Source organism: Pan paniscus, chromosome 3 (assembly GCF_029289425.2).
Source record: "Pan paniscus chromosome 3, NHGRI_mPanPan1-v2.0_pri, whole genome shotgun sequence".
Lineage (NCBI taxonomy): Eukaryota > Metazoa > Chordata > Mammalia > Primates > Hominidae > Pan > Pan paniscus.
In genome coordinates, this window is record NC_073252.2 from 1,328,392 (window position 1) to 1,356,174 (window position 27,783).

The 27,783-nt window shown below is 65.0% G+C and overlaps 2 protein-coding genes across 14 annotated transcripts in view; both read left to right on the plus strand.

Annotated features, from left to right (window-relative positions):
• The window catches only part of IDUA (alpha-L-iduronidase), an 18,722-nt gene extending 13,089 nt beyond the window's left edge, over window positions 1-5,633 (plus strand). For 5 of the 8 annotated variants that reach the window (XM_063603638.1, XM_063603635.1, XM_063603637.1 and 2 more), the window contains 12 exons: window positions 1,759-1,844; window positions 2,029-2,136; window positions 2,595-2,690; window positions 2,806-3,008; window positions 3,109-3,288; window positions 3,396-3,612; window positions 3,860-4,072; window positions 4,155-4,285; window positions 4,472-4,597; window positions 4,676-4,752; window positions 5,139-5,239; window positions 5,387-5,633. In XM_063603638.1, the coding sequence (XP_063459708.1) occupies window positions 1,759-1,844; window positions 2,029-2,136; window positions 2,595-2,690; window positions 2,806-3,008; window positions 3,109-3,288; window positions 3,396-3,612; window positions 3,860-4,072; window positions 4,155-4,285; window positions 4,472-4,597; window positions 4,676-4,752; window positions 5,139-5,239; window positions 5,387-5,520 (1,672 nt within the window). In that variant the 3' untranslated portion in view covers window positions 5,521-5,633. Of the gene's footprint in view, window positions 1-1,758; window positions 1,845-2,028; window positions 2,137-2,594; window positions 2,691-2,805; window positions 3,009-3,108; window positions 3,289-3,395; window positions 3,613-3,859; window positions 4,073-4,154; window positions 4,286-4,471; window positions 4,598-4,675; window positions 4,757-5,138; window positions 5,240-5,386 lie in introns of all 8 variants that reach the window. The other 3 variants (XM_034958124.3, XM_063603636.1, XR_010111890.1) reach the window with 2 other exon arrangements.
• A 2,224-nt stretch (window positions 5,634-7,857) lies between these two features.
• Window positions 7,858-27,573, plus strand: FGFRL1 (fibroblast growth factor receptor like 1). 6 transcript variants are annotated; one of them, XM_034958129.3, is made up of 9 exons: window positions 7,858-8,823; window positions 9,279-10,301; window positions 11,892-12,264; window positions 13,443-13,537; window positions 22,893-23,165; window positions 24,331-24,411; window positions 24,507-24,791; window positions 24,986-25,339; window positions 25,580-27,573. In XM_034958129.3, the coding sequence occupies exons 4-9, from the start codon at window positions 13,459-13,461 to the stop codon at window positions 26,020-26,022; spliced, it is 1,515 nt and encodes a 504-aa protein (XP_034814020.1). In that variant the 5' UTR covers window positions 7,858-8,823; window positions 9,279-10,301; window positions 11,892-12,264; window positions 13,443-13,458; the 3' UTR covers window positions 26,023-27,573. The 6 variants fall into 6 exon arrangements, with proteins under 6 accessions (XP_034814020.1, XP_063459712.1, XP_063459711.1 ...); XM_063603642.1 differs by lacking the exon at window positions 11,892-12,264 and having other exon boundaries at window positions 7,858-10,301; XM_063603641.1 differs by lacking the exons at window positions 7,858-8,823; window positions 9,279-10,301 and having other exon boundaries at window positions 10,876-11,894.
• The last annotated feature ends 210 nt before the right edge of the window (window positions 27,574-27,783 follow it).

The following is a 27,783-nucleotide window of genomic DNA, read 5'->3' on the forward strand; positions in this document are numbered from 1 at the left end:
CCGCAAGTGCAGTGGCAGGGCGGCCCCCTTCCCCCTTGACGACGCCTGTCCCCTCGGAATGCAGGCCTCGTGGGAATTCAGCCCATCCCCAAGTGCAGTGGCAGGGCGGCCCCCTTCCCCCTTGACGACGCCTGTCCCCTCGGAATGCAGGCCTCGTGGGAATTCAGCCCCATCTGCAAGTGCAGTGGCAGGGCGGCCCCCTTCTCCCTTGAGGACGCCTGTCCCCTCGGAATGCAGGCCTCATGGGAATTCAGCCCCATCCCCAAGTGCAGTGGCAGGGCGGCCCCCTTCTCCCTTGACGACGCCTGTCCCCTCGGAATGCAGGCCTCGTGGGAATTCAGCCCATCTGCAAGTGCAGTGGCAGGGCGGCCCCCTTCCCCCTTGACGACGCCTGTCCCCTCGGAATGCAGGCCCCGTGGGAATTCAGCCCATCTGCAAGTGCAGTGGCAGGGCGGCCCCCTTCCCCCTTGACGACGCCTGTCCCCTCGGAATGCAGGCCTCGTGGGAATTCAGCCCATCTGCAAGTGCACTGGCAGGGCGGCCCCCTTCTCCCTTGACGACGCCTGTCCCTCGGAATGCAGGCCTCGTGGGAATTCAGCCCCATCTGCAAGTGCAGTGGCAGGGCGGCCCCCTTCTCCCTTGAGGACGCCTGTCCCCTTGGAATGCAGGCCTCGTGGGAATTCAGCCCCATCTGCAAGTGCAGTGGCAGGGCGGCCCCCTTCTCCCTTGACGACGCCTGTCCCTGGGAATGCAGGCCTCGTGGGAATTCAGCCCCATCTGCAAGTGCAGTGGCAGGGCGGCCCCCTTCTCCCTTGACGACGCCTGTCCCTGGGAATGCAGGCCTCGTGGGAATTCAGCCCCATCTGCAAGTGCAGTGGCAGGGCGGCCCCCTTCCCCCTTGACGACGCCTGTCCCCTCGGAATGCAGGCCTCGTGGGAATTCAGCCCCATCTGCAAGTGCAGTGGCAGGGCGGCCCCCTTCCCCCTTGACGACGCCTGTCCCCTCGGAATGCAGGCCTCGTGGGAATTCAGCCCATCTGCAAGTGCAGTGGCAGGGCGGCCCCCTTCTCCCTTAAGGACGCCTGTCCCCTCGGAATGCAGGCCTCGTGGGAATTCAGCCCATCCCCAAGTGCAGTGGCAGGGCGGCCCCCTTCCCCCTTGGCGACGCCTGTACCCTCGGAATGCAGGCCTCATGGGAATTCAGCCCCATCCCCAAGTGCAGTGGCAGGGCGGCCCCCTTCTCCCTTGAGGACGCCTGTCCCCTCGGAATGCAGGCCTCGTGGGAATTCAGCCCATCTGCAAGTGCAGTGGCAGGGCGGCCCCCTTCTCCCTTTCCTGTGCACCCATGTTGCCTCTTGGGGTGTGGGAGGGGAAATGGGGCACTCCTGGGCCTCCAGGAGGTGCAGAGAACCAGGGTGAGGTGTCCACCAGGTCCTGCCTGGCTCCTGACCCCTGGCCCCTGCTGCTCGCGACTGGCCTGCCTCGTGCCACTGAGCCTCAGAGCCATTCTGAACCCCCACCCCAAGTTTTCCATCTCTTGATGGTGTAGGGTTGGGGGGTCTCCATGTACAGATACTCTAGTTCATACCAGGCCTTCATAGGGTTATTTTCCAAGGGGAAGGGCCCCTCGGGAAGCCGGGATCCGAGCCCTGTGTGGCACCTTGCAGGCTCCCACATGCTCCGTTGTGGCCACGGTTCCAGCCTGGAGCATGGAGCTGTGTGGGCACCCTGCTTCCTGACGCTGACCGTCCTTCTGCAGGAGGTCCACTGGACGGGGCCTGAGCTACAACTTCACCCACCTGGACGGGTACCTGGACCTTCTCAGGGAGAACCAGCTCCTCCCAGGTGAGCTGTGGGCTCTGCCCTCCCAGCCCGCCTGCACCCCCTTGCCCTGCCCACCCTCTCCCTCACCCAGCCCCTCCAAGTCCTTGGATGTCCATTCAGGGCTGGCCTTGGTGCCGGAGCACAGGCCTGGCAGAGCATGGGTGTGGTGTGCGGTGGGCGGTGGGGCAGCCCTCCTGTGTTCCAGGGTTTGAGCTGATGGGCAGCGCCTCGGGCCACTTCACTGACTTTGAGGACAAGCAGCAGGTGTTTGAGTGGAAGGACTTGGTCTCCAGCCTGGCCAGGAGATACATCGGTGGGCAAGCGCAGGCCCTGGGGCCCTGGCCGGGGCGGGGGTACTCCTGGGCAGGTTGCACCCCTATCACGCAGGCTGCTGCCTGGTCAGGAGATATATTGGTGGGCAGGCGCAGGCCCTTGTGGGGGGATGGGGGTGACAAGGGATAGGTTGGTGGTCGGCGCAGGCCCTGGGGCCCCAGGCTGGGGGGTACTCCTGGGCTTGGTGGGTGGGCGAAGGCCCTGGGCCCCTGGGGTGGGGGGTACTCCTGGGCAGGCTGCACCCCTATCACCCAGGCCGCCGCCCAGGTCTTGGACCCCCTTGAGCCAGGGCTTCCTGATGTGGGGCAGGAGGCTGGCCTGCATGGAGATGGGGTTCATCTTGAGTCAGACGCTCTTCATCACCTCGCACCCTCCCTCCGTGGGAGTCACTGAGGCGAGATTCACCTGTGCTGGGGGGACAGCAAGGCTCCTCTGCAGGTAGGTACGGACTGGCGCATGTTTCCAAGTGGAACTTCGAGACGTGGAACGAGCCAGACCACCACGACTTTGACAACGTCTCCATGACCATGCAAGGTGTGCACCGCTTCCTGGGGTCCTGCCTGGCTGAAAGGGGGCAGAGGAAGGCAGGAGCAGAGGCTAAGCCGCTCATCCCCAGGGCAGGTGTAGACGCAGTGCTCCCCCGGCCCAGGCTTCCTGAACTACTACGATGCCTGCTCGGAGGGTCTGCGCGCCGCCAGCCCCGCCCTGCGGCTGGGAGGCCCCGGCGACTCCTTCCACACCCCACCGCGATCCCCGCTGAGCTGGGGCCTCCTGCGCCACTGCCACGACGGTACCAACTTCTTCACTGGGGAGGCGGGCGTGCGGCTGGACTACATCTCCCTCCACAGGAAGGTGCGCCCTGCCCCTCCGTCCGCCCCGGTGTTCTGCGCCCTCAGCCGCTGTACCCCGGGCCGCGCTGACCCTGGTGGTGCTGAGGCGGCCCCGCCTGCAGGGTGCGCGCAGCTCCATCTCCATCCTGGAGCAGGAGAAGGTCGTCGCGCAGCAGATCCGGCAGCTCTTCCCCAAGTTCGCGGACACCCCCATTTACAACGACGAGGCGGACCCGCTGGTGGGCTGGTCCCTGCCACAGCCGTGGAGGGCCGACGTGACCTACGCGGCCATGGTGGTGAAGGTGGGCCGGCCCAACGCCCTGCGCGCCCCCCGGCCACCTTCCTCCCGGGACGGGACAGGCGAGCGGTGGCCGCGCCACCCGGTCCCAGCTGCCCTGGACACCCGCAGGTCATCGCGCAGCATCAGAACCTGCTACTGGCCAACACCACCTCCGCCTTCCCCTACGCGCTCCTGAGCAACGACAATGCCTTCCTGAGCTACCACCCGCACCCCTTCGCGCAGCGCACGCTCACCGCGCGCTTCCAGGTCAACAACACCCGCCCGCCGCACGTGCAGCTGTTGCGCAAGCCGGTCCTCACCGCCATGGGGCTGCTGGCGCTGCTGGGTGAGCCGGGGCCGCTGGGGTGGGCCGGCCAGGGCCCTCCAGGCTGGGGAGCCGCTCCTGCGAAGGCCCCGCTGTGGGGAGCGCACTTCCTCCAGCCGCGCGCCTCCCGGGGTCGGCCTCCGCGTGGCGGGGCCTGGGGACTCCTTCACCAAGGGGAGGGGGAGCGAGTGGTGGGAGGCCCGGCCCTGGGTCGGGGGGCGGCTGGGCAACGACCCCACGCGGCGACGGCCCCCCCCCGGCCCCGCAGATGAGGAGCAGCTCTGGGCCGAAGTGTCGCAGGCCGGGACGGTCCTGGACAGCAACCACACGGTGGGCGTCCTGGCCAGCGCCCACCGCCCCCAGGGCCCGGCCGACGCCTGGCGCGCCGCGGTGCTGATCTACGCGAGCGACGACACCCGCGCCCACCCCAACCGCAGCGTCGCGGTGACCCTGCGGCTGCGCGGGGTGCCCCCCGGCCCGGGTAAGCCGGGGTTCCAGGGAGGTCTCTGGCCCCGCAGGGACTCTGGAGGGGGCGGCCCGGGGAGCCGAGGCCTGAGTGTCAGGCCCCGCAGGCCTGGTCTACGTCACGCGCTACCTGGACAACGGGCTCTGCAGCCCCGACGGCGAGTGGCGGCGCCTGGGCCGGCCCGTCTTCCCCACGGCAGAGCAGTTCCGGCGCATGCGCGCGGCTGAGGTAGGTGGGCCGCGGAGGGGCGAGGGGCCGGGCCGGGCCGGGGTCCCAGGGGGGTGGGGTCCGGGGCGGGGGCTCCGAGGCGGTGTGGGTGGGAGGTGGAGCGGTGGGCCGGGGGCGTTCGCCCTGAGGTCGGGCCGAGCGTCCCCAGCCCCCCGGAGAACCCTGAGGACCGGCCACTGCGCCCAGGACCCGGTGGCCGCGGCGCCGCGCCCCTTACCCGCCGGCGGCCGCCTGACCCTGCGCCCCGCGCTGCGGCTGCCGTCGCTTTTGCTGGTGCACGTGTGTGCGCGCCCCGAGAAGCCGCCCGGGCAGGCAAGTGGCAGTCCCCTAACCCGCGCCGCGGCCCGGACTCCACTTCCCCGACGCCATCACAGCCCTTCCCTCCCCCAGGTCACGCGGCTCCGCGCCCTGCCCCTGACCCAAGGGCAGCTGGTTCTGGTCTGGTCGGATGAACACGTGGGCTCCAAGTGCGTGAGTGGGGCCGCCCCTCCCTCTGCCTGGTCCTAGGCAGGTCCCTGGGTCCCGACCCCTTCACCCATGCGGTCACTCGGGCCACTTGCCGTGGCCCACCGGCTCCCTCCCTCGCCGCCCTGCGTCCCTGCCCTTCAACCCACACACTGTGGGCCACGCGCCAGGCCCTGCCAGTGGGGTGTGGGTTCTCCTAGGGGACATGAAATGGACATTCGGGCTCCAGCCCTCTCCTGCCTGGGCAGGAAGAATGCCCAGGGGCTGGGGAGGTGCCGCCGAGGGGCTTGAGGGAATGAGGCTGTGGGTCCACGCGGCCGTGCCCTGCCTGCTCCCACCTTTGAGGACTGTCTTGACCCCAGCCTTGGTCTTGGCCTGACCTCCCCAGGTGCCTGTGGACATACGAGATCCAGTTCTCTCAGGACGGTAAGGCGTACACCCCGATCAGCAGGAAGCCATCGACCTTCAACCTCTTTGTGTTCAGCCCAGGTGCGCCCACCACCCGCTGCCCTGGACTCGGCCACCCCATTCTTGGGCCTCAGGGCAGTACTGGGTGGGGGCCTCGAAAAGCCTGGGGTCAGGGGGCTTTCGGGTGGGGGCAGGTTCCGGTTGGCACACGTGTCCCCTTGTCTCCAGACACAGGTGCTGTCTCTGGCTCCTACCGAGTTCGAGCCCTGGACTACTGGGCCCGACCAGGCCCCTTCTCGGACCCTGTGCCGTACCTGGAGGTCCCTGTGCCAAGAGGGCCCCCATCCCCGGGCAATCCATGAGCCTGTGCTGAGCCCCAGTGGGTTGCACCTCCACCGGCAGTCAGCGAGCTGGAGCTGCACTGTGCCCATGCTGCCCTCCCATCACCCCCTTTGCAATATATTTTTATATTTTATTATTTTCTTTTATATCTTGGTACCAACGCCCCCTTTAAAGCGGCTTTGCACAGGTCAGTCTCGGGCTGAGGCTCTGTGGCTTGGCCCTGGGCACATTCCAGGGCAGCCTCCAAGGGTAAACCCCGGTGGCTGATGAGGACCCAGCTGGAGCGAGGCCTCTTTCCCCCTCGCTCCCACTCAGACCACCCCCAAGCCTGGACTGGAAGTGTGTTGAGCCCCTGGGTCAGGCTGGCGAGCCAACTCGGCCCTGCCCACCCAGGGGTTTCCGGATCACCCCTGGTGAGGCGGCGTGCCAGTCCCTTGCTTTCTTACTTGTTCTGCAGAGCGGGCAGCTGAGGCTGCATGAGGGAAGACTCCCATACCCCAGCACGGTGGAGGGTGGGATGGGGTCACGCCTGTGCGACCCAGGAGGTGGCCAGCAGAAGGAAACAGTAGTGTCCACCATGGTCTGCGTCTCCCCACCATGGATTGTCTTGGCTCAGGATTTGAGACATGGCAGGGCCAGATGAGGACAACTTGATGACAGTTTACAGAGATGGAGGCAGGGTGCCAGGAAGCCACGGGGGAGCCCCCAGGGTACTCAGTAGTCCAGGCAGGGCTGGGCGTCCTGGCAAGGAGCAGGGACCTTCTGCCCAGGGGTGTGGCCAGCCTGTGGGTGCTGTGTGCAGGACCCCAGGAACCAAGGCCGCAGTCTCTTCCCTCGCTCCAGCATCCTCCCAAGGCCACCCTTGGCTGCACTCAGCCAGAGAGCTGGGGCACAGGGACCCCACAGGTTTCCCTGGAGGCTGTCAGGGGCTCCGGTGGGGGTGGGGGGGTGAGCCTGCTGGGTTCACTGCACCTCCCAAAGCCCATGTCCCCTGCCTGCCCCAACCAAAGTGGGCCTCCAAGGTGCTGGGGTGGGACAGAGACCCACAAGGGACCCTCCCCTCACTCCTGGACCTGGGTGTTGTGGCTTTTGGCAAAAATAGCCACATACACTCCAATTTTCCCCCTCAGCTGGGATTCCTGGTGTGAGCCTGGTCACCAGGGTGGTAGGACAGACCCTCCTCTGGAGGCAAAGTGACGGTCAGCAGGGGGTTCTGAGGCCCCACAGCGCTGGCACCAGTCTTGGCTGAATGGCAGAGCTGCATCTGTCTCCTTCCCCATGAGGTTCCGTTGCCATCTCCTTCCCTGGCGGCCATCAGCTTACCGACGTGTCCTCACCAGCTTACTGACGCGTCCCCACCCTCCGGTCTTGCTCATGGAGTCACTTTGGCCTTCGCTGTGAATGGGTCAGGCTTGAGGCAATGCCAAGAGCCAGGGAAGCCAGCACTGGCCGTCAGCTCACACACAGCCTCTGAGATGGAGTCTCGCTCTGTCACCCAGGCTGGAGTGCAGTGGCGTGATCTCGGCTCACTGGAAGCTCCGCCTCCCAGGTTCACGCCATTCTCTTGCCTCAGCCTCCTGAGTAGCTGGGAATACAGGCGCCCACCACCACACCCGGTAATTTTTTTTTGTACTTTTAGTAGAGACAGGGTTTCACCGTGTTAGCCAGGATGGTCTCGATCTCCTGACCTCGTGATCCGCCCGCCTCGGCCTCCCAGAGTGCTGGGATTACAGGCGTGAGCCACCGTGCCCAGCCTCTTTTTTCTTTTTGAGACAGAATCTCACTCTGTCACCCAGGCTAGAGTACAGTGGCGCGATCTCGGCTCGCTGCAACCTCTGCCTCCCAGGTTCAAGCGATTCTTCTGCCTCAGCCCCCCGAGTAGCTGGGACTACAGGCGCCTGCCACCACGCCCAGCTAATTTTTGTGTTTTTAGTGGAGATGGGGTTTCACTACATTGTCCAGGCTGGTCTCGAACTCCTGACCTCATGATCTGTCTGCCTCAGCCTCCCAAAGTGCTGGGATTACAGGCGTGAGACACTGCACCCCGCCTACTATACATTTTTAACTTGTGACTAACTTTAGGTGATATCATATAACCTCATATATAGTCAAAGAACCTTACAACATTACATTTCCATTTTTCTCTTTCAGCCATTGTGCTATTGTTGTTACATATTTTGATTTCTCATATGATATAAACCCCACAATACATTATTTTTACGTTAATCAGATGATTATCAAGGCAAGTGGATCACCTGAGGTCAGGAGTTCAAGACCAGCCTGGCCAACATGGTGAAACCCCGCCTCTACTAAAAATACAAAACTTAGCCAGGTGTGCTGGAGCATGCCTGTAATCCCAGCTACTTGGGAGGCTGAAGCAGGAGAATCGCGTGAACCTGGGAGGCGGCGGTTGCAGTGAGTCGAGATCATGCCACTGCAGTCCAGTCTGGGCGACAGAGTGAGACTCTGACTCAAAAAAGAAAAACACTCTTTATACTCACTCATTTAGTTGCCGTTTCTGGTGTTCCTCATTTCTTTGTGTAGATTCAGTTTTCCATTGGGTATGACCTTCCTTCTGCTTGAGGGACAGCTTAGACACTCCTGCAGGTGATTCTTTCGCTCTGCTCGATCTAAAAACAGCTTTATTATTTCCCAACCTCTGTCTCCTCTCCTTTGGGGACTCCAATTATACCCATGTTTCACCACCTGAAGGTGAACCACAGTTCACTGATGCTCTTTCCATTTTTCTAGTCATTTTTCTCCGTTTCATTTGGACAGTTTGTATTGCTATGTTTTCAAGTTCACTGATCCTTTTTTTGAGACGGAGTCTTGCTCTGTCACCCAGGCTGGAGTGCAGTGGTGTGATCTGGGCTCACTGCAACCTTCGCCTCTTGGGTTCAAGTGATTCTGCTGTCTCAGCCTCCTGAGTAGCTGGGACTACAGGAACACGCCACCACACCCAGCTAAGTTTTCTATTTTTAGTAGAGATGGGGTTTCACCATGTTGGCCAGGCTGGTCTTGAACTCCTGACCTCAGGTGATCCACCTGCCTTGGTCTCCCAAAGTGCTGGGATTATAGGTGTGAGCCACGGCGCCCAGCCACACTGATCCTTTCTTTTGCAGTGTTCCACTTATCCCATCTCGTGTATTATTTCTCTGACACTACTTTTCATCCCCAGAAGTACGATTTGAGGCTTTTTTCCCCGTCTTTACTTAACATACTGTCTTTCCTTTCCTCCAGCATCTTGAACATATGGAACATGGTCACAGCATAAGCATGTGTGTGCTCTCCTCTACTTGCCCTGTCACCTTTGTCATTTCCAGGTCAGTTACTACAACCTCCACCTCCTGGATTCAAGTGATTCTCCTGCCTCAGCCTTCTGAGTAACTGGAGCTACAGGTTGCCTGCCACCACGCCTGGCTAGTTTTTATATTTTTAGTAGAGATGGGGTTTCACCATGTTGTCCAGGCTGGTTGTGAACTTCTGGTCTGAAGTAATTCGCCCTCCTCGGCCTCCCAGAGTGCTGGGATTACAGGCGTGAGCCACTGTGCCCAGCCCCAGGTCAATTTTGATTGATTTTTCCCATCTCTCCATATGGGTCATAATGTCCTGCCTCTTTTCATGCCTGTTTTTTTGTTTTTTGTTTTTCCCGGATATTCAATATTTTGTATTCTACCTTGTTTGGTGCTGGATATTTTTGTAAACCTATACATATCTTTGCATTTGTTTCTCGGATGTGATTAAGTTACTTGGAAACTGTGTGGTCCTTTTTTTTCAGGCAGGGTCTCACTGTGTCGTACGGGCTGGAGTGTAGTGGTGTGATCTTGGCTCTCTGCAGTCTCGGCCCCCTGGGCTCAAGTGATTCTCTCACCTCAGCCTCCCCAATAGCTGGGGCCACAGGCACGCATCACCACATTGGCGACTTTTTGGATTTTTGTAGAGATGGGGTTTCACCGTGTTGCTCAGGCTAGTCTCCACCTCCTGGGCTCAACTGGTCTGCCTGCCTTGGCTTCCCAAAGTTCTGGGATTACAGGTGTGAGCCCCTACATCTGGCTCTGGGTCTTGTTATTGAGTGGTGTTTGGTGGGACCTGAACTGTATTTAGTCTCGTGTTGATGCTTCCCTACTACGGGGTGAGAACTTCTTCCTGCTCTAACGATGCTTCCCCACTCTGGCTGCCGAGCACAGGCACTATTCCCAGCCCTGCGTGGGCTCTGATCCTGAGTGGGTCTTTCCCTGGCCTTGAGTGTTTTCTTCACGCTCCTGCACTGATCTGTGCTTAGCTGAAGCCTCCAGGCAGACCCTCTGTGGGTGTCTGGGCTTCTCGGTGCAGCCCCCTCCTCTCCAGCACTCTGGAGCACCTGTGAACTCCAGCCCCTGCCTGGCCACCTCTGTATTCCCAGTTGAGGGAGACGCCGGTGGCTGCCTGGGTTTTCTCTGCACCGGCCTGGGCGGTGGGCGGGACAGTCCTCGCTGCCGGGTCGCTTCCCCTCTCTCCAGCACCACGGTCCTCGGTTTCGTGAGCCCAGTGCCTTACGTGCTGTTTTCACACCTATTTGTTTTTTTGGTTGCTGCAGCTGAGAGTGTGTAAGTCACTGTTACTTCATCTCCATTCTCTGCCAAGCCTCCTCCACCCGCCTGTCCTTGTCAGTCCCTATACCTGCTGTTCCTGAGATGCCGCCTGTGTGAGGCCTGCCCGGCTCTCCCCCAGTCTCGCCTCTCCTGCCCCGGGGCAGGTGCTGTCGCCGGCAAGCGAGGATCCGTGCTAGCGAATCTGCGCGCGTGGGGCTCACCGGGGCTGGGTAGGTGGCTACAAGAACCTGTCTCCCCGCGGTCACCCCATGAGGTTGGCTGAGGATGGGGCCTGAGACCCCGAGGGTGGCTGACCGCCCCGTTTCAGTTTTAAGGGGCAGGACGTGCTTGCGCCGGCCCCTTGGCTCCGCGCTCCGCGCCGCCTGACCCGAAGGGCCGTGGGAGCGGGGAGGGCCCAGTCCCTGTTCCGGGGGTGGGCGAGGGGCGGGGGGCTGCTGGAGGACGGGGCCTGGGCCGGCCGCGGGCTGGGACGTGGCGGGCGGGGCGGGGCGGGGCGGGGCGGGGCGGGGCGGGGCGGGGCGGGGCGGGGCGAGGAGACGAGGAAAAACGTCTCGGGAGCTGCCGCGCCGCCGCCACCGCCAGAGGGCAGCGCGTGCCCGCGCGGGAGGCCCGGGCCCCGGCCCCGCCCCCGCCTCGCCCCGCCCCACCCGGCCCCGCCTCCGCCCGTCCAGGCCCCGCCCCCCACCCCGTCCCCGCCCCTGTCCGCCTCGGGCCCCGCCCCGCCTGCCGCTCCGCCCCTGGCCCCGCCCCCCGCCCCGGCCCCGCCCGCCAGGGGCCGCGACGCTGCTCGTGCCCCTCCCACTGCCCGCTCACTCGGGCGCCGGCACCTGCCGGCCTGTCCGCTCCCTGCTTATACTTTGCACGCTCGCAGCCACCTTTCCGCACACCTGTCTCCATTCCACGCACCTGTGTCCGGCAGCCCGCACATCTGTGGGAGCGCTGCCTCCTCGCCAGCTGTCCGGGAAGTTCAGCGCCGCTCTCCCACGGGCGTGAGACCGCCCCACCCACCTGTCCGTGACTGCAGCTCCGGCCGGGAGGGCGGCAGGTGGGCCCCGGCGCTGCTGGCTCCTTGTGGGACAGGGCCGCGGCGGGGGCGCAGGACGTTCTCCCGCCGGGAGGACCACGCGGCGGTCCCTGGACCCTTCCCCGGGTGCACAGCGGCGGCTGCGCCAGCGGGGGCAGGATGGGCCGGCCGAGCGCACCTCCATCCGCCCTCGCGACGCCCACGCTGGCCCAGACGCGGGATTTGGGGTGGAGGACGCTGGGCTGGGAACCAGCAGCTTGGGACGGCTAGGTAGTTCGGGCCTTGAGGAGTCCCACACCCTGACAGCTGGCGCCCCCCACGCCCCGCCTAGCTCTCCTCGGCCTGGGGACACCGGCTGCCAGGCCTCTCCAGTTTCAGCCTTTCCTGGGAGGACTTCCTGGAAGAGGGGGCTTCTGGCCCCAGAAAGAGAGGCTGCTCTGGGGGATGGAGGAGGTGCTGGGATGGTGACTCCGCGGAGTCGAGGGTGTGAGGCGGGATGTGGGCAGGCCGTGAGGTTTGTGTTGCAAGACTGGGAGGCAGGATGAGGGGAGGCCATGGGGCGGCTGGAGGTGCGGCCTGGGAGCCCTGCGTGCTGGGCCCTGGGCAGGGACGGCAGGCGAGGCGTGTGGAGGAAGAGCCGTGAAGAGCTGGGCGCTGTCTTCTCCACGCCTCCGTTTCTTCATCTGCTCCTGGGGCCGCCTGCCCGGTAGCGGAGATTGAATCGCATGTTGACGTCTATTATGATGATTAATGTTCTTGTCATTCCCGTCACTAGCAGGTGAGAGGCTGGGAGGCCTCAGGTGGGAACATACCTTTGGCCAAAGGCACCAGGTAACCCGAACGCCCCGGGGAGGACCCCTGCCTGCATCGCCGCGGCCGTCCCCCCCTACCCCGTCCCCAGCAGCTCCGGCTGGGCGAGGCCCTGCTTCTCCCTTCTGCTCCCGAAGACCCCCCGGGGCGCAGACCTGGAAGCCTCGAAGCTCCCGCGGCCGTCCAGTCCGCCCCCTTCTGAGCAACCAGAGAGCGGTCTGGGCCCGGCCCGAGGCTGCGCAGAGGTCAGACTGCCGCGGGCAGGGCCGGAGCCTGCTCTGGGGGTCGCGGAGGTGCCTCGAGAGTTGAGGACCCGACCCGGGCGCGCGCGGGCGCAGGTATGGGGAGGGCGCGGCGGCTCCTGGCCGGTCCTAGGAGCCTGCGGGGACCAAGGGCGCGCGGGCGGGGCCGGGGGCGCGGCGAGGCTCGGGTTGGGGCGGGGCGGGGGCGGGGGCGGGGCCGGACCCGGGGAAGCCGCCCGCCCGCGGGGACGTCCGCACCGCGAGGGTTAAGGCCGGGAGCCCGGCGGGGCGGGGGCGGTGTGCGCGCGCGGATTGGGGAAAAGTTTGGCGGCGGGGCGGGGCACGGGGAGGGCTGACGCGCGCGGATTGGCCGGAAGTTGTGCCGGGGGCGGGTCGGGGTCCGGGCTCGGCGCTCGCTCCGGGAGAGTTGACAAAGCCCCGCAGGGAAGGACGCCTCGCGGCGCGGCGCCCCGGGCCCCTCGCCCCGCCGCCCCGGGATCCCGGCCCCGGCCCCTGGCCCCGCGGACTCGCCCCCGCCGCCTGCCCGGTCCGGGATCCCGCGCCCCGAGCGCCCGAGCCCGGACCCCGACCCGGCCCGAGCCGCCCGCGCCCAGGTAGCGCCGCCCCGCCCCGAGACCGGGCCCGGGGGCGCGGGGCGGCGGGATGCGGCGCCCGGGGCGGCGATGACCGCGGAGCGCACGCCGCGGGCCCGGCCCTGACCCCGCCGCCCGCCCGCTGAGCCCCCCGCCGAGGTGAGCCCCCCCGCGCGCGCGGCCGCGACCCCAGGTGGGCAGACGGGGAAGGGCGGGGGTCCGAGGCGGGGGCGGGGAGGGGCGGGTTCGGAGCCCCAGCTGGGCACGGGTCATGCGCGCCGCCGCCGCTCCTGCGGGCCCCCGGCCTGCCCCGCCCCCGCCCCCGCCCCCGCGCCCCACGTGGGCCCCCCCAGCGCAAATTTGTCTGCTAATGGCGCAGGCGATTATCTGCGGGGCGCTGAGTGTTGTGTGTCCTGCGGGCAGGGCCGGAGTTACAAGCGCCAGGAATCCAGACGGTGTTTGGAGAGGGGGGGGCGGCGGGGGAGCCCGGTAATTAGTGTAAACCCTTTGTCTGCCTTTGATACCCACAGCTTCTCCCCGCCGCGGCTTCCTCCGCCTGGAGCGCGGGCGGGGAGGGCCTGTGGGGAGGGGGGCCAGACCCCTGATCCCCGCGGCCCGGGACCGGGGAGGGCGGTATCTCCCAGTTCCACGTGTTAGTGACGGCGCCCCCAATGTCCCTAGGTCCGGACAGGCCGAGATGACGCCGAGCCCCCTGTTGCTGCTCCTGCTGCCGCCGCTGCTGCTGGGGGCCTTCCCGCCGGCCGCCGCCGCCCGAGGTGAGTTCTGGCGCCCAGCCCGGCCAGCCTGGCCTCCGCCAGCGCCGCCCCCTTCCCGCCCGGCCCTGAACCCTGCCACAGTGCCCGCCTGGCACGCGCCATGCCCCGCCCCTGCCGCCCCGCTCGCCAGGCCCCCTTCCTTCCAGGGCCCCCTCACCCATGGGCTGTCCACAGCACCCACCGGGGCTCCCCTAGCTGGCTGGAGGGGTTCCTCTCATGCGTACTTGCTGGCCAGGTGGGCTTTAGTCCTGGCTCCCCAGGACATGCTCCTGGTCTTGCAAACACTTTCATACTCGTACCTGCAGTCCAGGGCAGCTAATCACCTGTGGATTCTTGGGGAGTGGGCGGTTTGTGGCCACAGTGGACCCGATAAGGACTCTGGGAACCTGCAGAGACCCCCACGGAAGGCAGGATGGGCTATGGGAGATATTGGTGATATACTTGGTGTCTGGGACTGAAACTGACCCCCAGACCCCCAGTCCCCCAGCCGACCTAGCCGTGTGCCCTGGGCCTGCCCAGCTCTAGGCAGGCAGTGCCGGGCGGTTGTGTGGACAAGTCCCCAGAGCCGTGACGCACCCCAGGACTGCGTGCCTCTGGGCACACGCTGTGCTGGCCTGGTACGTCCTCATGGCACCGACATCTAAGTGGCAGCCATGCCCTGGGACCCAGCCCCAGCAAGGACATCCGGAGCCGATGGGTGATGTGTGCCCGCAGACTCATGCCCGCCATGTTCCAGGATCCGGGCACAGCGCTGGCTGCCCCCATGGCTAGGCGGGACCTGTGGCCAGGCCGGCCCTTTGGGCGTGTTGACCACTCAGGATTGTCCGCGCTGTGTCCACCAGTCCTGAGGCTTCGCACCCCTCCCCTGCCGCCCAGCAAGCGCGCCGCATCCAACCTGGCCTTATATGGGCACGTTCGGGTGCTGGGTGGCGGGCGGTGGCCAGGTGGGCCTTATGCCACAGCACCCCACCCCCACCCCCCGCCTGCCCACATGGGCCTGGCTGAGCGGCTGCTCTGAGGGCCCGGCAGCGTCCTGGGCTGTGTGGGCACTCAGGCCATACTGGGTGAACCCCTACCATGGCCAGCGGCCTGGACTTGCATTCTCTTTGATCTGTTTGGCCTCCCCAATCCCTACACCTGCCTGTCCTCTGGCCACTCGGCCAGGGAGGCTCTGGAGGCCTCTGTCCTGCCATGGTCCCTGGCTGGGGCTGAAGCTGACTGGTGGATGGCCACGGTCAGCCATGGCAGTGGGCGGCAGAGCCCACCTCTTCTTGGAGACGCCCCAGCGGCCACCCCCTTCGCCTTCGTCCACCTCAGCTGCGGCCTTGGGGCTGAGGATATCCAGCCCTGGCTTTGCGTGGCAAAGGCCCTGGCGGCACTGGGGAGCTGGGATCAAGCTGCTTTCCAAGGGCAGGGGCCTCTGTGGTTTGGGTGGAGGTGGGGAGGAGGTTCTTCCGGACTGTGCTGATTTTCCTAGCGTGGACTAGGGCGCGAGGTCCATCCAAGTGTGTTTCTCCTGCTCTGAACAGCCCACTGTGCACCTTCATTAGGCCAAGGACCAGCATGCAGAGGGCTTGGGTTATTTTTGAAAAGCCATTTCCCGCTGGGTCATAAGTTCTGGAATCGGCACATCGCTACACTCAGATCATATTTTAAAAGTTCTTCTTTTCCCAAAGTTTCACAATCTTGGTGGATTTGTCTTAAACTGCTTTTTTTTTTTCCAATTTGAAAAAATATAGGAATTGGCTTTCCATTTTATTTCTCACAGTGGGAACTTGAGAGGTTTTGCATGAAATGTCTTTCACAAATAACTCTGAAGGAAGTCGTTTCAGGGCTTTCTGAGAAGTGCCACCTTTGAACTTTTGCAAGCATGGCCTTGGGGACCAGCTCTGAGTGGCCTGCCTAGGAGGCCACTCCCCTGTCCTCTGCACCCGGCCAGCTGCGGTGGGCAAGCTGAGCCCTGACCCAGGTGGGCAGGGTGCCTGTCCAGGGGTGCCCCATGCCTGGGGGGTAGCGGGGTCAGTGTCGGCTCCCTGTGGGGGCAGGAGTCTGAAGGGTGTGTGACTCGGGGAAGCAATAGCCGTGGGTGTACGGTGTACGGTGCTGACCTCGGCCCCCAGCCAGGCCTCAGGGCCTTCTTCCCTCGCCCCAGGCCCTTCCGGGCAGTGGCTGGCCCGTGTGCAGCGGGCTGAGGTGGACGTGTGGGAGCTGGGCCCAGCCCCTGCAAGGTGGGGAATCGGGCCAGCCGCCCCGTTTCCATCTCGGGGCCCCACTCCTGGAAGGGAAAATAAATCACTGTCCCCTTGGGGGGAGGGAGGGAGCCGTGAACAAAGTCGCCTTTGGCTGGGCCTGGAAACGCCGACCGCAGACTCCTTTATCCATTGTGCGGGAATCAATGGGCCTCCGGGCTCCCTTTCAGCCGCAGGCCCCGCGCTGCGGCCCTGTCAGGGGAAATGTTGGTTTTTCCCCAGTCGTGGCCTCCAGCCCCTGGCTTGCCCAGCCCTGGCTCAGGAACTGCGGCCGTGCTGGGAGAGGCGGGCTGTGCCTGCAGACTGGACCCCCGGCTGCTGCATGCTGGCCCTCTGTGCAGCCCAGGCTTGCTGCTTGGCCCAGGGTGGACTCCTTTGCCCCATCAGGGCCTCCGCCAGTGACTCCAGGCCTGGTGTGTCCAGGTGACAGCCTCAGCGGGTCAGCACAGGAGGGAGAGGGATACCCACACCACTCTCCCCAGAGGCCCCCTCCAGGGCTGCACTCCCTGCCTGCCTGCCACTCTCCCTGGCGGCCATCCCTGGAGCTGCTGGTCAAGCCCCAGGGTGCCTGGCTGCCCTCTGCAGGCGGCTCCAAGGTGGGCCGCAGCCCCAGAGCCACGATCCAGGATGGCTGGGGTAGGGGTGAAGCAGGGGATGGGAGAGGAGGGGCTTCACGGGCCAAGGCATACCTAGCAGGAGAGGTGGGTACCGGTCCCCTTGGAGCAAGTCAGCGTGGGTGGGGGTCTCCTTCCAGGTCATTGCCCCTGTGTGGGGCAGGGGGGTGCCACCCATCTTGGCAGAAGGCCCAATTACTTCTTGCCTGGTGCTGTTAAGGGGCTGAGGGGTGAACATTGGCTGAGCAGTGACAGGAAAGAGGGAGCCGGGCTGTTGCCCTTGTGTGTGGCGTGGAGCCCGCTGGGCACGGTGACACCCTCTGGGCTTCTAAGACTGAGCCCCAGGACAGCCTGGTGGCCCCGTGGAGAGCTTGGGTTCCTTGTCCAGGCCCACAGCCAGTGGCTTCAAGGCCCTCTACACTCCCTGTAGCCTTCCTGCCGTTTCCAGTGGTGACTGCAGGGCTTGGTGTGGAGCGCAGTACCATGCCCCAGGGTGCCTGACGCAGGCATCACTGTGTGTCCTGGAGGGTCTGGGCGGCTGTGCCTTGTGGCCTGCAGGGGCCTGGGGAGCTGCAGCGGACAGGCCCGGTGCCCTCCTGTCCCCAACCCTGTCCTTGAGAAGTCCGCCATGTGAGTGGGAGCAAGGGCCCCTGACCTGGTGGTGCCCGGTGTGCCTGGGCTGCTCCGTGGTTGGGGCAGCCCCACCTGGGGGCCAAGAGCCCTGGCAGGGGACAGATAATCAGCTCACCCCTGATCTCTGGCCTCAGGGGTTCTGGGCTCAGGAAATGTTCTTGTTGACACTTCTGAAGTGGGGAAGGGCTGCCAAGGTCTGCAGGCAGAGCCCCTCTGGGGAGTTCCGGGCAGGGGAGGCCTGGGGACTGCAGCCCGGCAGGCTGGGGTTTTGAGGTGGGGGTGGGGGCCACATGAAGCTGGGTGGGCCTGGTGAGGTCTGGACTGGGATGGGTACGGAGGAATCTTTGCCTGTTTTAGTGCTGTACAAGGTTCTCTCCAGGGCGTGGCACTGCCTGATGATGCTCTGGTGCCCGCTGTGTGCCCTGGTGTGTCGAGGAGGGGGAGCAGTGCCCTGGGGCTGGGGTTGCAGAAGGTTCCCCTGAAGGCTTCCAGGGCTGGGCAGCATGGTGGGCCACATGCTGCATGCAGCTTGCTGGGGCACAGCCTGTGGGGTAGCCACCTGTGCTGCAGGCCCCCAGTTCCCCCGCACGTCCTGTGGGTCTGCTCCCCGAGGGCCGCCTCGCTAGCTGGTGACTGTGTGTGCCCTGGGTCTGTGTATGCAGGTGCACATGTATGTGCCTGAGCATCCTGGGGCTGGGGCAGAGCCTGGCCCTGGCACCTGATGGGCAGCAGGCTGCGTAGCGGTCACCTGTTCTCTGGCTCTTGGGGGCGGCCACTCTTGCACTTGGCTTCCTGAGGAGGGGACCGGGCCCTGGCACTGACTCTGGGGTTTCCCACTCACTCCTGCCCTGGGTGCCCCTGGGGGTCTGGCACAGCCACATAGCAGCCATCTGTGATGGGGGCACTGTGTCTCCTCTTGGTAACCAGGTAGGGGGGCCACCGGCTGCAGAAGGCTCAGCACCTGGATTGGCTCTGCACCCCCCTAGGGGTTCGACACAGTGTGTCCTGATTCTCCTCCCCTCCCTTCTGGTCAAGGTGAGCCCCCTTCCCCCAGGCCACTCAGCTTCTCCAGGAGGACTTGGGGCCTGGCCACCCCCACCCCGTGGCCAGGTCCTGGGCCAGGCCAGAGAATTCCTCCAGCTGGAGACTTGGGGCCATGCAGGGCCCCCCAGTTCGCAGGCATCCTCACTCCACTCTGGCCTCGTTCGGCTGCCAGGACACTCTTGGTCCAGCCCCTCCATGCGGGAACTCGGGTAGCCGGTCAGGGTTGGGGTTGAGGGGGCCACACGGCCAGCTCCTCAGTGGTCAGCTCCACCTGCCCCTCCCTCCCCAGCGCACACTGGCTCCGTCTGTCCCCACAGACGCCCCACCCTGCTGTGTTGTCGACCAGCATCAGCCCCTGCCGCAGTGAGTGCTCCTTCCTTGGGAAGGCCCCGTTGTCCCTACTGGGTCAGGAGTCCCATCCGACTTGGGCCGGTGCTGCCCCGGGTTCTGTAGAGGGGTGGATACCACTGGCCTGGGCTGTAGAGGCGTCCTGGGAGGTGCAGGGTGCACTGGAAAGTTGGAGGAGGCCGTTTCCAGCCCGTGTCCTGGTCCTAGCTCATGTCTTCTCCCAACAGAGGGGTCATGACGCTGCACGTGTGTCCCTGCCTGGGCGTCTCTCCCTGTGCTGAGGGCTGTGTTCTGGGGAAGCACCCCCTCCTTGCTCCCTGTAGGAGCCAGGCCCCATGGGGAGGAGCCACCTGGCCACAGGAGGGAGGCCGGGCAGCCCCAGCCCTGCATCCTCTGTACCTGCCCTGGCCGGCCCCCACACCCACACCGTTCTCCCTACGAATGTCCACTGAGTAGCTGCTGTATGCCAGGCCTCGGGACACCACGAGCACGGGAGAGGGGCTTGGGTGTGGGTTTAGACCACGTGGCCAGGACGGGCCCTTCCAGAAGAGATATTGGAGCCCCCGAGGAGCTACAGGGTGAGGGGTGTCGGAGAGGGCACTTCAGACGGGGCAGGTGTTCGGGGAGCTGATATGAGGGCCTGTGAAGACGGGGAAGGGCAGGCCGCAGGGGGTTCCTGCCTCCGTCCCTCCAGACTGCAGCTTCTTCCCCTCCATCCCAGGGCCTGCCCACCTCCACCCTCCCTGGGCCCTGGGAAAGAGGAGCCTCTGTCTGGGGACAGTGTGTGTGTGACAAAGCGTGTAGGCAGAGCGGCCTCTGGGCCTTGCTGCTGTGGGAAGCCCCTGCTCCTCCTCCTTCCCTAGTTGTGTTTTTTACAGCTGGGCAGGGGTAGGGGGGGCGGCGGGAGGATTTGGAGGCATCCGCCTTCTTGGCCCACTGCCTCCGAGTCTAGTCCTCCATACCTGACAGCAGTGAGGCCCTGTCTCAGACTCAGTTTACTCTCATGTCTCGCTCCCATGTGGCCCTTGGTGTCCTGCCTGTGCTGGGGGTCTCTCGGCTGTGGCTAAGTGTGTGTGCAGGGCAGGAGCTGTGCTGGAGGAGGAGGCTGGGGGGTGTCTTGGCAGGGTGCACGGCCCCGGAGGTGGCACAGTGCTGCTGTCATGCCCCGGTGGGGGTTCCCTGTGTTTCTTCCTGGCTGCGGTGCGAGGCAGCCGGTCTTCCCACCAGGTGCCTGTGCCCTCAGGTCCTGACTCAGTTTCCCCATAGGCTGCGTGGGTTGGACGCCCGTCCAGGTGGCGTGGTGCCCTGGCCGCTGTCCTGGTGTGATCATTCCCCAGGAATCTGGGGGGATGGGCTTCCTCCTGGGCAGGCCCTCCTACGGGGGGTCTTGGGCCTGCAACAGCAGGGGGTCCAGGGAGCCCAGGTGGGGGTGGGATAGGCCTGGCGAGGGGGAGGGAGGCTGTTTGCTTTAGGATAAGCCTGGCTCCTCTGGCCCAGCTGCCTCTGCCCGTGCTTACAGCGCTTGCAGGCCAGCCCTGGGGGCCACGCTTCCGGCCGTCCAGCGGTCATTTGTCTCTGCCCCCTTTCTCAGCGGTGACCACAGGCGGGGGTCCCACCTCCCTGTCTGTGCCTGTCATCCTGCACCTCCCGCATGCCTTTGGGGACCCTTACCTCACCAAGCCTTGCTTGTATCTGCCTGGGGCAGGGTGGGGGCTGGGAAACCTTCCTGAAGTGCAGCTGGGGCTTTCAGCCTCTGAGGTGGGCTCCCTCCCCAGATGTGGGGGGGCTGGGTCAGTGTGCTCCCACCCAGGACAGGGCCAGGTACTCGCTCTCTTGCTTCTTCTGGACAGTTGTGTGGGTGAACACTTGTGTGCACCCATGAACATGCACGTGTGAGGCCTGTGCCCAGGTAGCCAGCCAGGAGGCCCAGGCACCCCTGCAGGCTGTGGGCCACAGGGGCTGGGCTGGGCAGGGGCCTTGGCCACTCCCCCTTGGTCCCGGGAGGCCCTGTGGGTGGTGGGATTTCAGGCGGCGACAGGTGCTGGTGGGGTCAACCTGGGGTGCGTCTGGGACCTGGGCAGGCTGGGAGGGGGTCAGGAGGCCCCAGTGCTGTGGGCCCTGCAGCCGCTTCCTCCCCGGGACAAATTTGCCAGAGCTGCCCCCAGCCCTGGGCAGCTTACAGAACCACACTGAGGGGGTGGTGGGCTGGCAGCCCCCCACAGCCGCCGTCTCATTTCCTCTCCGGGGAGCTGCAGGGAGGGTAGGGAAGGAGGGGCTTCAGGGCTGGGGCCCATGGCCTGGGTGGGAGGGTCCTGAGTTGAGGGAGAGATGTGAGTCAGAGAAGAGACCCCCACATGTTTTCTCAGAGAGGCCAAGGACTGGGATGGGCCGGGTGGGCCAGGGCTGGGAAGAATCCCTCCCTCCAGAGCCTCAGCCCACCCTTTGTGTTTCTGGGCACAGCAGGGAGGCGCCGTGTCTCCACTCCCAGCCCCAGCGGCCAATGATGCCTGTGGGCTCAGAACCCAGAGGCCCTGGGCCACGCCCCCTGTGCTATCAGCACTGATTGGGAGGCCTCCAGAGAGGTGATAGGGATTCTCTGTGAGGGTCCCTGTCCCCAGACTTGGGGGTCAGAATGGGAGCTGCTCCCTGAGTGTCTGAAGACGCCAGTGGGAGACGTCACAGGGCCACTGTTAACTGTGTATTGGAGGAACACGCGGCCCCAGGCCCCATCGAGATGGCCTGGAGCAGCTGCTACCTCTTGGTGTTTCCGCACGCAGCCTGGACGCTCCCAGACAGCAGTGGCTGCAGTGCGGGATGGACACTGTCACCCATGGGCTGGCGAGAGATGCCCTGGGAACTGTGGGGTGCCTGCGGCCGCCTCTCTGACGTGGAGAGCAGTGAGTGGGCTGCGGTTGCCACTGCAGGACTTGGGAGCAGCACGTGGGGAGTGGGGCACGCAGGGCCCTCCTTTCCCAGGAGCTCCATCCAGGTACAGGCCCTGTGGTGTCCCGAGTTTCTGAGGCCTGCAGGGTCTGTGTGTTCTAGGTTCATCTTCCCGGCCGGCTTGGCACTGCCCGCTGGGGCTGGTCACACACACACAGGACCCTGGCCCTGCCTTCCAGCCCAGAGGCACCCAGGCAGGGGATGGGGTGGGGTGGAGGCCCAGGCAGGGGATGGGGCGGGGTGGGGACCCAGGCAGGGGAAGGGGTGGGGTGGGGACCCAGGCAGGGGATGGGGCGGGGTGGGGACCCAGGCAGGGGAAGGGGCGGGGTGGGGACCCAGGCAGGGGATGGGGCGGGGTGGGGACCCAGGCAGGGAATGGGGGTGGGGTGGGGACCCAGGCAGGGAATGGGGTGGGGACCCAGGCAGGGGAAGGGGTGAGGTGGGGACCCAGACAGGGGGTGGGGTGGGTTGGGGACCCAGGCAGGGGATGGGGTGGGGCGGGGACCCATGCAGGGGATGGGGTGGGGCGGGGACCCAGGCAGGGGATGGGGTGGGTTCCTTTCTGCCAGGAAAGGAGGCCTCTGCCAGGAAAGGAGGGCTCGGCTTCTCCACATAGGGTGGGATGGTGCAGGTGGCCATGTGGAGCCGCAGCCTTTCTGCTCCTGTGGGTTTCACAGGTGGTGGGAGGACATACTGGCTGCCCCCCAGACAGGAGCTGGCAGTGCCCGTGGTCAGCCTGAGCTACGTCTCTCCAGAGGCTTGCCCTCTGACCCCAGGGCCTTGGGGTCATGCCCCCTCAAGGCTAAGGTGCCTGGCAGGGTACGGCCCTTGGGGGTGGGCAGACAGACCTGGGCATCTGTGGTCCCTGAACTCAGGTCTGATGTTGACACAGGCGTGGATGCTGCACAGACTCTCATCCACACATTGCACAGGCTCAGGCAGCCCGCCGTGCTCGGTTGCTTGTGGATAGCTGTGGGGTCGCTGGCCCATGCCCAGGCCCGGCTGGGCCCTGGGCTGATGGTTGGGTGGGAATTAGGTGAGGGGCCTGGGGCCTCTTTGGGACCCACCAGGCCCCCCATCCCCCTACTGCCCTTGTCCTTGGGGGGCCGCTGTCCCCTCTGACCTGGGGTGTACGGCTGCTTCCTGTATGACCAGAAGGAGACTCTGCCCTTTTGGTTGGTGGTTTTCGAGAGTTACCAAGCGCAGCTGTTTTGCATCCTCTGGGGACCCTGCTCCCTTCTCGTGTCTCAAAGAGCCAGCCTCTGGGGCCACGGGGCTGCCCCGGCCATGAGAGGCTGCTGACGTGGTGTTTGCTGGGCCAGTGCTCAGGGCTTTGGTGCATGTGGGCAGTTGAGGCCTGGGTCAGGGGCACTGCACCTTGGCCCCTCTGCTCATCTTGGGCAGGTGACCCAGGTGGAGCTCAGGCCCGAGGTCTGTGCTGGGCCGTGGGTCCCCTTTTGACCGCCCCCCCGGCTCCGGACCCCAAGCCCCTCCTCGCTGACTGTTCCTCGGTCCCACCCGCAGGCCCCCCAAAGATGGCGGACAAGGTGGTCCCACGGCAGGTGGCCCGGCTGGGCCGCACTGTGCGACTGCAGTGCCCGGTGGAGGGGGACCCGCCGCCGCTGACCATGTGGACCAAGGATGGCCGCACCATCCACAGCGGCTGGAGCCGCTTCCGCGTGCTGCCGCAGGGGCTGAAGGTGAAGCAGGTGGAGCGGGAGGATGCCGGTGTGTACGTGTGCAAGGCCACCAACGGCTTCGGCAGCCTGAGCGTCAACTACACCCTCGTCGTGCTGGGTTAGTCGCTGCTGCGGTCAGAGGTCGTGGGCTGGGTTGGAGCCAGGCAGGGGTGTGCAGGAGGGCGGACGGGGACACACCTGGGGCCCGAGAGTCAGCCAGCCCCCGGCAGAAAGCCTTCCTTCGGTGCCCTGCCCCACCTCAGCTGGCTGCACCTCTGCCACCATCCCCCAGGTATCCTGTCCCGTTCCTGTCCCCGTCAGGCTCCAGCCTCGGGGCCTTCCTCCCGGCGGAGGGCGGAGGGTGGAGGGCGGGAGCCGCAGGCAGTGGTCCCACAGAAGGGCTGGGGCCCGAGGCCTTGGCAGGGTGTGCCAGCCGTCGGCTGTGACTTTGAGGCTCGGGTTTCGGAGTTCAGAGGAGCCGCCGGGATGCGTGGCCTTTCTGTTCTCTTCTGCGCCTGGGGCCCGGGCGCTGGGCTTGGACAGGTGTCCAGAGAGACACGCCCTCCATACCTAGGGACCCGGCACCCCGCCTGCTCCACTGGGCTCCTGGGTGTGGGGCCCTCGGGTGGAGCTCCTGGGAGCTGGGCTGGCCCGTTTCTTTTTTTTTTTTAATTCTACTTTAAGTTTTAGGGTACATGTGCCCGTTTTCTGAATACAGGAGCCTGGCCCAGGCCCCAGCAGGGTCTGGGGGTGCGGCCTGAGACAGCCTGGTCCTGGGCTCAGTGAAGGAGCGGCTGTCACAGGGTGGATGGAGGGGACATTCCACAGCACGCCCTGCCCCTCGGCATTGTGTGGAATGGGAAAACTGGCTGTCCCCCACCCCCACCCCACAGTCCTTTCAAAGGGGACGATGACCGGGTGGTATGAGAGTCTCGTCTGTTCACCAGCCCTCGGCCCCTTGATGTAGGCTAGGGTTACTGCAGCTGCTGGCCGGGCCCGGCTCCCTCCTCCCCCGGGGCCTGCAGACCCCCCGGAGCCAGAATGGGGGCCGGCCCTCCAGCCCCACCCGTGCCCATCAGGGTCACCTGCGCCCAGTGTGGGCCAGCGGCCCTTGCCCAGCTGTCCCTGGGATTCTGGGCTGTGGGTGTGTGGCGCGGCCCCCTGCCTGGGTGTCCAGGGCTGTTCCGGCTGGGGCTGGGGGCGCTAGAGGCCACGGGGGAGTTGGGGGAGCTCCTCAGGGCCCCCCTCACCTGCCCTCCCTGTGCACCTCCATCTCTCTGCAGATGACATTAGCCCAGGGAAGGAGAGCCTGGGGCCCGACAGCTCCTCTGGGGGTCAAGAGGACCCCGCCGGCCAGCAGTGGGGTGAGCAGGGGGTGACGGGGGTGGGGGGCGTCCATCTGTCCCGGCCCCTCGGCTGCATCCCCGTCCTCTGACCTCCACGCCACCCCACCCCACAGCACGACCGCGCTTCACACAGCCCTCCAAGATGAGGCGCCGGGTGATCGCACGGCCCGTGGGTAGCTCCGTGCGGCTCAAGTGCGTGGCCAGCGGGCACCCTCGGCCCGACATCACGTGGATGAAGGACGACCAGGCCTTGACGCGCCCAGAGGCCGCCGAGCCCAGGAAGAAGAAGTGGACGCTGAGCCTGAAGAACCTGCGGCCGGAGGACAGCGGCAAATACACCTGCCGCGTGTCGAACCGCGCGGGCGCCATCAACGCCACCTATAAGGTGGATGTGATCCGTGAGTGTGGCCCCGGGCGCTGGCGGGCGGGGGGTGCTGGAGGGCGGGGGGCGCTGGCGGGCGGGGGCGCTGGCGGGCGGGGGTGCTGGCAGGGCCTGGGGGTGGTGGGCTGGGGGTGCTGGTGGGCCCAGGGTGCCGGCGGGGTAGAGTCCGGCGCGGCCCGGGAGCCATGCCCGCGTGCCACGTTCCCACAGAGCGGACCCGCTCCAAGCCCGTGCTCACAGGCACGCACCCCGTGAACACGACGGTGGACTTCGGGGGGACCACGTCCTTCCAGTGCAAGGTGCGCAGCGACGTGAAGCCGGTGATCCAGTGGCTGAAGCGCGTGGAGTACGGCGCCGAGGGCCGCCACAACTCCACCATCGATGTGGGCGGCCAGAAGTTTGTGGTGCTGCCCACGGGTGACGTGTGGTCGCGGCCCGACGGCTCCTACCTCAATAAGCTGCTCATCACCCGTGCCCGCCAGGACGATGCGGGCATGTACATCTGCCTCGGCGCCAACACCATGGGCTACAGCTTCCGCAGCGCCTTCCTCACCGTGCTGCCAGGTGCGTGGCTGCCACGCCACGCCACACCGTGCTGGTGCCCGGACCTGCCCCCTGGGCCCAGCGTCCCACCCACCGGGTGGGGCCCCACCCTTCCCTCCCGGGCCGTGCTGGCCAGGTCATCTGCCGAGGGAGGGCAGCCCAGGGGCACCGTCTCCACAGCCCCTGGGATGGGTCTGGGGTGCTCTCCTGGTCTTTGTGTTGGCGTTCCCCTCCCTACCTCCTTTCCTCTCGCTCTTGCAGACCCAAAACCGCCAGGGCCACCTGTGGCCTCCTCGTCCTCGGCCACTAGCCTGCCGTGGCCCGTGGTCATCGGCATCCCAGCTGGCGCTGTCTTCATCCTGGGCACCCTGCTCCTGTGGCTTTGCCAGGCCCAGAAGAAGCCGTGCACCCCCGCGCCTGCCCCTCCCCTGCCTGGGCACCGCCCGCCAGGGACGGCCCGTGACCGCAGCGGAGACAAGGACCTTCCCTCGTTGGCCGCCCTCAGCGCTGGCCCTGGTGTGGGGCTGTGTGAGGAGCATGGGTCTCCGGCAGCCCCCCAGCACTTACTGGGCCCAGGCCCAGTTGCTGGCCCTAAGTTGTACCCCAAACTCTACACAGACATCCACACACACACACACACACACTCTCACACACACTCACACGTGGAGGGCAAGGTCCACCAGCACATCCACTATCAGTGCTAGACGCCACCGTATCTGCAGTGGGCACGGGGGGGCCGGCCAGACAGGCAGACTGGGAGGATGGAGGACGGAGCTGCAGATGAAGGCAGGGGACCCATGGCGAGGAGGAATGGCCAGCACCCCAGGCAGTCTGTGTGTGAGGCATAGCCCCTGGACACACACACACAGACACACACACTGCCTGGATGCATGTATGCACACACATGCGCACACATATGCTCCCTGAAGGCACATGTACGCACACACGCACATGCACAGATATGCCGCCTGGGCACACAGATAAGCTGCCCAAACGCATGCACACGCACAGAGACATGCCAGTACAAGGACATGCTGCCTGAACATACACACACGCACACCCATGTGCAGATGTGCTGCCTGGACACACACACACACGGATATGCTATCTGGACACACGCACACACGTGCAGATATGGTATCCGGACACACATGTGCACAGATATGCTGCCTGGACACACACACAGATAATGCTGCCTTGACACACACATGCACGGATATTGCCTGGACACACACACACACGTGCACAGATATGCTGTCTGGACACACACACACATGCAGATATGCTGCCTGGACACACACTTCCAGACACACGTGCACAGGCGCAGATATGCTGCCTGGACACACACGCAGATATGCTGTCTAGTCACACACACACGCAGACATGCTGTCCGGACACACACACGCATGCACAGATATGCTGTCTGGACACACTCACGCACACAGGTATGCTGCCTGGACACACACACAGATAATGCTGCCTCGACACACACACGTGCAGATATTGCTTGGACACACACACGTGCACAGATATGCTGTCTGGACATGCACACACGTGCAGATATGCTGTCTGGATACACACGCACGCACACATGCAGATATGCTGCCTGGGCACACACTTCCGGACACACATGCACGCACAGGTGCAGCTATGCTGCCTGGACACACGCAGACTGACGTGCTTTTGGGAGGGTGTGCCGTGAGGCCTGCAGTACGTGTGCCGTGAGGCTCATAGTTGATGAGGGACTCTCCCTGCTCCACCGTCACTCCCCCAACTCTGCCCGCCTCTGTCCCCGCCTCAGTCCCCGCCTCCATCCCCGCCTCTGTCCCCTGGCCTTGGTGGCTATTTTTGCCACCTGCCTTGGGTGCCCAGGAGTCCCCTACTGCTGTGGGCTGGGGCTGGGGGCACAGCAGCCCCAAGCCTGAGAGGCTGGAGCCCATGGCTAGTGGCTCACCCCCACTGCATTCTCCCCCTGACACAGAGAAGGGGCCTTGGTATTTATATTTAAGAAATGAAGATAATATTAATAATGATGGAAGGAAGACTGGGTTGCAGGGACTGTGGTCTCTCCTGGGGCCCGGGACCCGCCTGGTCTTTCAGCCATGCTGATGACCACACCCCGTCCAGGCCAGACACCACCCCCCACCCCACTGTCGTGGTGGCCCCAGATCTCTGTAATTTTATGTAGAGTTTGAGCTGAAGCCCCGTATATTTAATTTATTTTGTTAAACATGAAAGTGCATCCTTTCCCTCCAGGCTGGTGTTTCTGCCCATGTCTACATGCACGTGTGCATGCTCGTGTGTGCTCACATTTGTGCCTGTGTGTCAGGCCTGGTCTCCAGAACCAGCAGCCTAACCCTCTTGGAGTCCCCTCGCTGGGCCAGAGCCACAGGGGCTGAGAACTGCACCTCCCAGCGGGAGAGTTTGGGTATACTGGGCTTCGGTGGTGTTGGGCGTGAGCACTG

What these genes read in the sequence shown, in the direction of transcription:
- FGFRL1 (XM_034958127.4), top strand. Translation starts at nt 13,132, where the DNA reads ATGGCGCAGGCGATTATCTGCGGGGCGCTGAGTGTTGTGTGTCCTGCG. An exon ending in CTACACCCTCGTCGTGCTGG is followed by an intron (nt 23,166 to 24,330) that starts GTTAGTCGCTGC and finishes ATCTCTCTGCAG; the next exon opens with ATGACATTAGCCCAGGGAAG. An exon ending in CCCCGCCGGCCAGCAGTGGG is followed by an intron (nt 24,412 to 24,506) that starts GTGAGCAGGGGG and finishes CCCACCCCACAG; the next exon opens with CACGACCGCGCTTCACACAG.